The sequence below is a fragment of the Pristis pectinata genome, chromosome 23 (genome assembly GCF_009764475.1).
Source record: "Pristis pectinata isolate sPriPec2 chromosome 23, sPriPec2.1.pri, whole genome shotgun sequence".
In the NCBI taxonomy this organism is placed as follows: domain Eukaryota; kingdom Metazoa; phylum Chordata; class Chondrichthyes; order Rhinopristiformes; family Pristidae; genus Pristis; species Pristis pectinata.
In genome coordinates this window covers 30,751,025-30,761,186 of record NC_067427.1, presented here as the reverse complement: position 1 = coordinate 30,761,186, position 10,162 = coordinate 30,751,025, and the positions used below count along the sequence as shown (strand labels likewise).

Sequence of the window (10,162 nt, the reverse complement as noted above, 5' to 3'; positions counted from 1 at the left end):
ACAACATTGTGCTTTTCTCATTAAAGTCCCTCACTCTCCAAAGTCCACCCTACACAACACAGCCCCCCTGGGGCAAGCTGTGCTAAAACACACAATGACTTCAGCAAACCAGCTGTAACTGTTTATCTAACTACCTGCCAGGCAACTTATTTACCACTGCAAGTAGGGAAAAAAATTTATGACAATCTAATAGTGAAACTAAATTTGTAAAAGTAAATATCAGACAGGAAGCCATCCCCCTGTTGCCCTGAGCCCCCAGCTCCTCGCCAGTGCTATTGACGATCCCTGTGAATTGTGTGAATTGTCTGCAGTGCACGGGCCGTTGAAGGTCGTCCAGTATGTGCCTGATCGGGAGTCCATGCTGTGGGAGGCCAAGGATGACCAGAAGGAATGGCGAGTTGTCAACATAACCGTGGACAGTGCCATGGAGTTCCAGGTCAGGCCAGGTTTTCCCCCAAATGTTCCCCAAAGTCTTTAAGTGAATAAAACAACGTATTCTCAGAACAAATATGTCCAATGTGTCTGTCGTCCCAACCCAGCCCATCATCCCCCCATCTCCCCCAACCCCACCCACCAAATCCCCCCACCCACCCTCTTCCCAGCCCCCCATCTCACCATCTACCCAACCCTTTCCCCCACATTGTCTCCTCCTGAAGTACACTTTATTTGTGCATCCATTCACTCAGTGCTGCCTCTGCAACAGTGCAGCGCTCCCTCAGTACTGCCTCTGCAACCGTGCAGCGCTCCCTCAGTGCTGCCTCTGCAACCGTGCAGTGCTTCCTCAGTGCTGCCTCTGCAACAGTGCAGTGCTTCCTCAGTGCTGCCTCTGCAACAGTGCAGTGCTTCCTCAGTACTGCCCCTGTAACAGTGCAGCGCTTCCTCAGTACTGCCCCTGCAACAGTGCAGCACTCCCTCAGTACTGCCCCTGCAACAGTGCAGTGCTTCCTCAGTACTGCCCCCTGCAACAGTGCAGTGCTTCCTCAGTACTGCCCCTGTAACAGTGCAGTGCTTCCTCAGTACTGCCCCTGCAACAGTGCAGTGCTTCCTCAGTACTGCCCCCTGCAACAGTGCAGTGCTTCCTCAGTGCTGCCCCTGCAACAGTGCAGTGCTTCCTCAGTACTGCCCCTGCAACAGTGCAGTGCTTCCTCAGTACTGCCCCTGCAACAGTGCAGTGCTTCCTCAGTACTGCCCCCTGCAACAGTGCAGTGCTTCCTCAGTACTGCCTCTGCAACAGTGCAGCACTCCCTCAGTGCTCCCTCAGCACTGCCCCTCCGCCCTTCCCCCACTCCCTCAGCACTGCCCCTCACCCACTCCCTCAGCTGTCAGGGACACCAGCCTCTCGTCCTGAATGTCGGGGCAGAGCTCCACCCAGTTTCCCAACTCTGGGGTTACCGCTGAAGTCATGGCTGACGGTGGTGCTGTCCGGGACTCACCGAGAGGTGAAGCGGTCATGGCCCCACGTTACTGGGACTGGTGGGGCTTGAACTGACGGGTTGCTTCCTACCTTAGGTTGCATTTATAGCGATGAAATCGGACCATGCACAGACCAGTTACGTTGCCATTGACGACATTGAATATCGTCCCGGTGTGAACTGTTACGGAGTTGTAACGGATATCGTTGTTGGAGGTAAGATGGTGCTTAATTAGAGTTAATCTTCTCACTGCAGCAGAGAGGTGGAGGAACAATCTGTGCATTGACAGTAACGTCCAGCCCAGCTCAGTGCCCGCTGTCCCAAGCTGCCCTAAAATCACACACTCCCACGACATGGGATCGACACAGAGCAAAGCCCCCTCTACACTGTCCTGTCACACACTCCCAGGGCACCGGATAGACACAGAGCAAAGCCCCCTCCCCACTGTCCTGTTACACACTCCCAGGGCACCGGATAGACACAGAGCAAAGCCCCCTCCACACTGTCCTGTCACACACTCCCAGGGCACAGGATGGACACAGAGTGAAGCCCCCTCCACACTGTCCTGTCACACACTCCCAGGGCAGGGAGAATTTACGGGGCTCTGTTCTCTCTGGAGGATGCCAGCGGGGACGCACTGGGTGTTTTGTGGGAGGACTTGCTGAAATTCAGCCTGGAGGGTGCTGATCATTTGGATGCTCCGCTGATGTTGGCAGAGAGGACCGGTGCCCTCTGCCATCTCCAGGGCTGGACGCAGATGCCCCCCCTCGTGGCACAGAACAGGGATCTTTGCCTCTTGTGGAACTGGTGCGCGGTCTCCCTCCTCAGCACAGATCACAAAGTCTTTGCCTGGGCCCTGTCCACCCGTCTGGGCTCCCTGCTGGCCCACATGATCCACCTCAACCAGTCCTACCTGGTCCTGGTTGATCTATCCAGGACAACACCCATTGGGTCCTCCTCCCAGGGGACTGGTCTGTCGGACCTTCCTCTCCCTTGACCAGGAGATGGCGTTCGACAGAGTGCATACGAATACCATTTTGAGACTTCTATACACTGCCACAGAGTGCCTGGAGAAAGTCAACGGGTTCTTGATGGTGTCCCTTCGTTTTGGGAATAAGTATGTCAGAGATGCCCCTGCCAATTGTATTCCGTATGTGTGGAGCCATTCTTCCTCTGGAGGAGGGGGTTGTTGGCTTTAGGCTGGGACGGTACAGGTTAGACACAGATTAAAGCTCCCTCTACACTGTCTCATCTTATAGTTCCAGGGCAGGGATAGTATGGGTTGGACACAGAATGAAGCTCCCTCTGCACTGTCCTATCACATAGTCCCAGGGCAGGGACAGCACAGGTTGGACACTAAGGACTGGGATGAGGTGTGCTGACTGTGGTGTTGTGTGTGACTGCAGGTGCTGGCAACACTGCCGCCATTGTTGCTGCTGTGATCCTTGTTCTGGCTGCACTGGTGTGTCTCGCTGTGGCTACAAATCACTGGTATAAAAACAGGAGTGTCTGCTTCCGTGGGAGCACGGATGCATCCAGCGCACCGTTCGGCTTTGACAACATCAGCTATAGAAATCGTGACAAGGTACCACTGATGGTGGGGTGGGCGATGGGGGAGGAGGGCAGCACTTATTATCATACATCCCACAGAGAGACACAACACATTCCCCATGTGTAATAGAGTGAATGTAAGTATTCGATGGTATAAATGGAGTTTTACTGCAGGTTTAATAGAAGCAACTTGGAAAAAGTAAACAAGGAGAAACTGTTTGCACAGGGAAGTGTTTTAAGATAACTAGCAAACTGGAGAGGAGTAAAACTCGATTATATGGGAAGCTGGCATGAATATCTCAGAAGACAGAGGAAGCATAAGAACATCGGGAAAAGGAGCAGGAGGAGGCCACTCGGCCCCTCAATCCTGCCCCACCATTCACTATGATCATGGCTGATCTGCCTCAGCCCTCGTCTTTTCTGTGCCAGGTCCCCACAGCTCTCATTTCCCCAATCTTTCAAAAAGTTATCTACTTCTGCTTTATGTACCCACAGCGATCCAGTCTCCATGATCCCTCAGGGTAGAGAACTGCAAAGATTCACCACCTTCTGCGAGTGATTCTCACACACCTCGGTTTTAATTGATCATTCTGTAACTGTGTAACTGTGTCCCCTCGTTCAAGGTTCTCCCACTAGTGGTAGCCTCTTGACGTCTACCCTATGAAGCCCCCTAAGGATTTTATAGGTTTCAATGATCACCCCTCATTCTTCTAAACTCCAAAGAATATAGATCTTATTTCTTTAGTCACTGGTGACAGGACAATTTTCTCACCTCAGAAAATAGCCCAGTGAATCCCTTTTGCACTGCATCTAATGCTAGTAAATCCTTTCTTAAGTAAAAGGATCAAAACTGTGTCCAGTGCTCCAGGTATGGCCTCAACAGTACTCTGTACAATAACGTTACTTCCCAGTCTCTAAACTCCAGCCCTCTTGCAATAAAGACCTTTTACCTTCCTAACTACTTGCCCATGACTACTTTGTGATTCCTGTTCCAGAACACCTGGACCCCTCTGTACTTTGCTCATCTGCAATCTTTCTTCATTTAGGTGATAGTCTGCCTTTAGATTCCTCGTACCAAAGTGCACGACCTCACACTTCCCCACATTAAATTCCATTTGCTAAGTTTTCACCTGGTCACTCGACCTAAGTACAGTTGCAGAGTCCAATATTCTTATCGCAACATGCACCAGGTATTCACCCTCAAACTGTACGAAGAATTCACCCATGTTGTGATCACTACTCCCCAGGGAATGCTGAACTACAACATCTTTCACTAATCCTCCCTCATTACACATAAGTAAATCTAAAATAGCCCGTTCCCAGGTAGGCTCTGTAACATTCTGCTCTGAGAAACAATCCCTATGTACAGTGTAAGTTCCTTTTCCATGGTTACCAGTCCAATCCTTTCCCTTCTGACACACCTTTGATATTCCCCCATTTATGCTTTGACCCAAGCAAGAGTTTGGGGGCTGCTAGACCACCCGCACCCTCTGCTATTCATTACTTCCACCTCTGTCCACTGTGTCTATATCGCTATTCCTTAATTAGCAAAGCTACTTCAATTCCTTCCCCCTTTTGTCTATTCTCGAAGAATCTTGAATCACCTGGAATATCACATTCCCAGTCATGGTCACCCCGCCACCTTGTCTCTCTCATAGTTATCAGATCATTCTTATGGGGTACAATTTGTGCTGTCAGCTCAGCCATCTGGTTACAAATGCTAACTGCATTCACAGAGCTTCAAGCTTTGTACATTTTCTTCTTACTTCGGGTCTGCTTTCTGCTGCACTCATTTGTTTAAGTTTCCTGCCCCTTCCTGTCATGCTTTGATTTTCATTTTCCCTTCACTATCTATTTCTTTTCGATTTATTTAACTTCCGATCACCAGAACCTAGGTCCAGAACTAGATATCCTTCTCCAGTGCTCCCACCAGGTCCTGTGTAGCTTCCTTCCCTTCATGTTCCAGCCTGCAAGTTAAAACTTCTAATGCCCTATCATCCTTTCCAGTTCTTTGTTGTATCTAAACATTACCTTTCACTCTCTGTACGTGGAGCACTGATCTCTTTAGACTTTCATCATTCATCACTTTCCAAAAACATTAAGGTCTTATTCCACAGAACTGGGTTGTGCACTCACTATATATCAGCATGCTTTGTAGTGTTGTGTTCCCATCTTCAGAGTCCTCTTGCCATCGGTCTTTGTGTCATCAGCAGACTTGGATCTATGGCTCTTTATTCCCAGAGGGGTTAAGGCAAAAGGGGTCAATTCTTGGATCAAGAGCTTTGGAAGGTAACATTATGAGATCTTAGGGAAGCCCTTTGCCTGTCTCCTGACAGTCCGTCAGCAGCACCTCCCCCTGCCAGTAGTGTGGACATGGTTCTCAATAGTTGGACCATTCCATACTTTTCCAAACCCCTCTCCAGCCGCATTGCAATACGCTACATTGGTGCTGTTTCCTGCTCTCATATAAACTCAAATGTTTCACCATCTGTATCTTCCCTTGCCTTCCGGACTGTGTTACCTCCATCTCAGGGGATGGGTTAGCAACCAATCCACAGCCTCCCCTCCAGTTATGTCACGTACCAGCAACAAAAGAAACACACTGTGTCATGCGTAAGTGTTAGAAACTATTCTATTAAGAACTACTTATGATAATAAGAAAAAAAGTAAAAATGTTAGATCTTAACATTTTCGCCAAAACTAAACTCGCAGTATATGTGTGGCAAATTCCCAAACTCCAAGTCTAGGAATAGTTCTCAAAGTTCAGTTCAGCAAGCTGTAAGGTGAAACGTGAGCAAAGGCTTCTGCAAAACCACCATTGACTGAAGAGGAAATGTAGAGAGAAAATAGAGGGAAAATCCAAATGTTCCACGATGGAACCCACACGACACCTCAGTCACTGATGATCTCCATTCCATTGTTCCGAAGTATCTACCACCCCGAAAGGCATTTGAGACATGGCCATCCACACAAATACCTGTTTCCCTCTACAGGTTAACGACAAAGTGGGCTCCACTGGATTATTCCAAAGATCCATACGTGGATTGTAGTGACAGACACAGTTACTGTTGTTCATCCATCGATAGAGACCAGCAGGCTGTGTCTCTCTCTCTCTTCTCTGACTGTCTGCTCCACCAACGTCATTACGTCCTTATCTCCTGTTGTCGTCATCACGCCCCACACACACACGCACACACTACTGTGCTATGTCTTAAAGGGACATTCACCAATAGTAACCTTATCCGTAACAGTTATCACACTACGCCCTCCCACCCTGCTTCCTGTAAGGACTCCATTCCATTCTCCCAGTTTCTCTGTCATATTTGTTCCAATGACAAGACTTTCCACACCAGGACCTCTGAGATTCCTTCCCCTTCTTCCTGAACTTTGTTGACAGGATTGTGGCTCATCTTTCAGACTTTACCTTGCCCCCAGCTCCCACCCCACCATCCTCCACGTTCAAATGATGATTCTCTGTAATTCCAGCTCATTCCCCCTCCCCTTTCAGCCTTCCCTCTGTGATTCCCCAGTCTGCACTTACAGCTCCACCAAACACTCCCCTTCCTACAGCACCTTCCCATACCACAGCAGGAGACACAACACCTGCCCTTATACCTCTTCACTTCCCACCAGCCAGGGACCCAAACACTCCTTCCAGGTGAAGCAGCCATTCACTTGCACTTCTTCCAATTTAGTTCATTCTCTGTTTGCAAAGTGGTTTCTTTGACTTTGAAGAATGAAGTGCAGATTGTGGTCAGCTTTGCAGAACACCCCCAAATAGTCTGTAGAGACAGCCCTGAGCTCCCAGTTGCCTGAGACTTTAATACTGTACCCCAGTCACGCTGTGACCTCCCCACCTTTGAACTCCGGTACAACTTCAGTCCAGTGAGGCCCAACGTAAGTTTATCTTCCAACTCAAGACTTATCACTGAACTCAGATAACCAGCCTTTCCAGTTTGAATCAAAACAGGCCAGTTCTCCCCTCTCCACAGATGCTGTCTGACCTGCTGAGTATCTCCAGCATTCTGTTTCATTTTAGATTTCCAACATCTGTAGTTTTTTTGAAAATCAAAACTTCTGACATAGGGTCTGATGGGGTTTCTGTCTGCCCCTCTCACTGTGCTCACCCCCAGTGGTTTCTCTTTCCCTCCTCGTCTTCCCTTCCACGCCCACATCTCCCTCTGGCTCTGATATTCCACATGGATTTCACCCTGACGTTTCAGATTCACACGTGAATATCTTCACATTTCCCGCCACATCCCGAGACCAATGCTTCATGCCCTGCCTCACCACATGCATGCTCTCAACCTCTCTCTGCATCACCGACTCACTCTGAATCAAAGCAGTCATGCTCCACAGTTCCACTTCTCCCTTCTTTCAGCTGTCAAGGATTGCAAACTTCAACATCTCCTGCAACCTTTCTCCCTTTCCCCTATCCCCTAACCCCACCTCTCCCCCAGTTCCACCCTCTACAGTGTTTGTACCATCCCAGACACAAAGGACCGCAGATGCTGGAATCTAGATGAAAAACACGATGATGCTGGAAGAACTCAGCAGGCCAGGCAGCATCCATGGAGAAAAGCGTACCATGCCCTCTGATCATCCCCTCCCTGATCCTAATCCTCATCAGAGGCCTCAGCTCCATCTTTCCATCTCAATGAACTCCGAGCCAGACGTTGAACTCCTCTTCCATCATCTTTGCCTCCACATCTAGGAGACTTCACCCCAGACGATGGGCCCTTTCTCCCATTCCCTCCCTCTGGCCTCTTACCCTCTCCAGTCCTGACCTGCACCAACTACTAATGCAATATTGCATGTTTCAATTTGCACCATCTTTACTGTCAAGTTCCACCCTGCTCTCCCCTCACAGTGTCCATCTCTGACTCTTCCCTTCCTCCTCATCTCTTTCCATCTCAGGGGGTGGGTGAGAGACCAATGTCCTTTGCAAGCCTGCAGACTCCCACAGCGGTCTCAACTACGCCTGCTCCCACCCTGCTTCCTGTCAGGACTGCACTCCATTCTCCCACTTTCTTTGTCTCTTGTCATATTTGTCTGGATAACGAGATTTTCTACATGAGTGCTTCCAAAGTAACTTCTGTTCTCCTTAACCGTGGCTTCCCCCCACCATAGTTGACAGGGCTGTCAGCCACGTCCATGCCATTTCCCACCCTTATACTGTCACCCCCCTCCTCCCAGTTGGGGGCTGGATGGAGTTCCCCGGGTCCTCACCTTCCACCCTACCAGCGTCCACATCCAACGCATTAGCCTCCATAATGTCCGCCACCTTCAACAAGGTTCCACAACCAGACACATCTTGCCCTCTCCTCCCCTTTCAGCATTCCAAAGGGACTGTTCCGTTTGTGGCCCCCTGGTCCACTCCTCCATCTCCACCAACCACCCCTCCTTCTCACGGCACTTCCCCCTGGAACCACAGGTGATGCCACACCTGCCCTTCCACCTCTTCCCTTCCCACCATCCAGGGATCCAAACAGAATTTCCAGGTGAAGCAGCCATTCACATGCTAGTGCACTGCATTTGGTGTTCACAACGTGGTCTCCCCTGCACTGGGGAAACCAAAGGCAGATTGGATGACTGCATTGTGGAGCACCTGTGTTCAGTCCGCAGGGATGACCTGAGTTACCGGTTTCCTGTCACTCTAATTGTCCGTCCACTCCGACCTCTCTATCTTTGCCCTTCTACACCGATCCAATAAAGCTTCACATGGGCTCCTCATATGTGTCTCACCCTCCAACCATTTTCAATTGTTATTTCAGGTTTCCAATGTCTGTAGTTCCTTTTGCTTTACGCTGTGCTCTGAGCCACGATTGGATTTTGAGGAAAATTAAGGAAAGGTTTCTCTCTGAAACTCTCAGGTGTTAGGCTGTCTTTAACATGCTGCCTCAGGGGGAGTGCAACTAACTGGATACTTCTCTGAAGAAGTCGGCATGAGCATGAGGGACCAAATGTTCTCTTCCTGGGCCGTTGTAGCACAGATGGTTGGGAGAGAGTGGAGCAGTCACTAATGTGTGGACGGGACACGAGGGGAGCAGCTGCGGTGCTGGTGCACGGGGTCTATCCCGTGTCTGAACGTCTACCTTCTGGATACTGTTACCTTCACACCAGTGGAAATGCAGCTGGTCGGATTACTGGAACTGAGCTCCTGTTCTCTTTGTACACAGAATACGGTGCCTGTGGAGACTGTCCAAGGGCCTGGTATAGCAGATCGACAGTGAGCCTCAGAGGAGCAGGACGTCTCCAGCCCAACACTCCATCTACAATAAAATATATCTTTAATAAAGAACTTGAGAGTCTTCTTCAGAATGATTTGCTGCTAAAGGCTGTTGTGCTCACGTTAGCCCTCACTGTCAATCACTTATGAGTTAGTTTATAACCATCAGGAAATTGGCCTGGCACTGAGTGACATGCTGTACAAAGGACTACACACAGACAAATACAGAGCTATACACTGGGCTACACACAGGGAAAAATGCAGAGTTACACACAGGGCAAAATGCAGGGTTATACACAGGACTGCACGGCAAAATGCAGGGCTGCAGACAGGGTGACACACAAGATTACATGCAGGTTCCACATGCAAGGCTACATAGGGCTGGATGCAGGTTACACATCTGGCACATGCAGTGCTACACACAGTGCTACGTACAGGGCTTAACAAGGGATTACATCCTGCACTGTAGAGGTGCACAGGGCTACACGCAGACCACACATAATTCTACAGTTGTACATGCAGTGCTATTCACTGTCCTACGCACAGGAGGTCCAGTGCGATATGTAGCATTCCACACATGGCTGGGCACTGGCGTTTGTGTAGTGCTACAGGAGGGATTCACACAATGTCTGTTCTGTGTCTCGGGTGAGCTCCAACTGCTCAGAGCTTGTGTTCCCTGAAATACGATTTTGGAACTGGTGATGTCAGTAGAATCCCACACACTGAATTATCACTGACATATGTTGTGAAATTTGTTGTTTTGTGGCAGCAGTACAGGGCAGGACATAAAGCCATAAAAATTACTAGGTTACAAAAATAAATAAATATTGCAAAAGAGGAACAACAAGGTAGCGTTCATGGGTTCACGGACCGTTCAGCAATATGGTGGAGGGGAAGAAGCTGTTCCTGAAATGTTGAGTGTGGGTCTTCAGGCTCCTGTACCTCCTCCCCAATGGTAGTAACGAGAAGA

At 49.4% G+C, this 10,162-nt stretch overlaps 1 protein-coding gene across 1 annotated transcript; it reads left to right on the top strand.

Moving 5' to 3' along the window:
* Positions 1–327: 327 nt before the first annotated feature.
* LOC127582261 (apical endosomal glycoprotein-like) lies at positions 328–9,214 on the top strand. The gene is made up of 4 exons (XM_052037427.1): positions 328–436; positions 1,510–1,627; positions 2,819–2,997; positions 9,143–9,214. Exons 1-4 carry the CDS (start codon positions 359–361, stop codon positions 9,194–9,196), a joined length of 429 nt encoding a protein of 142 aa, XP_051893387.1. The 5' UTR covers positions 328–358; the 3' UTR covers positions 9,197–9,214.
* The last annotated feature ends 948 nt before the right edge of the window (positions 9,215–10,162 follow it).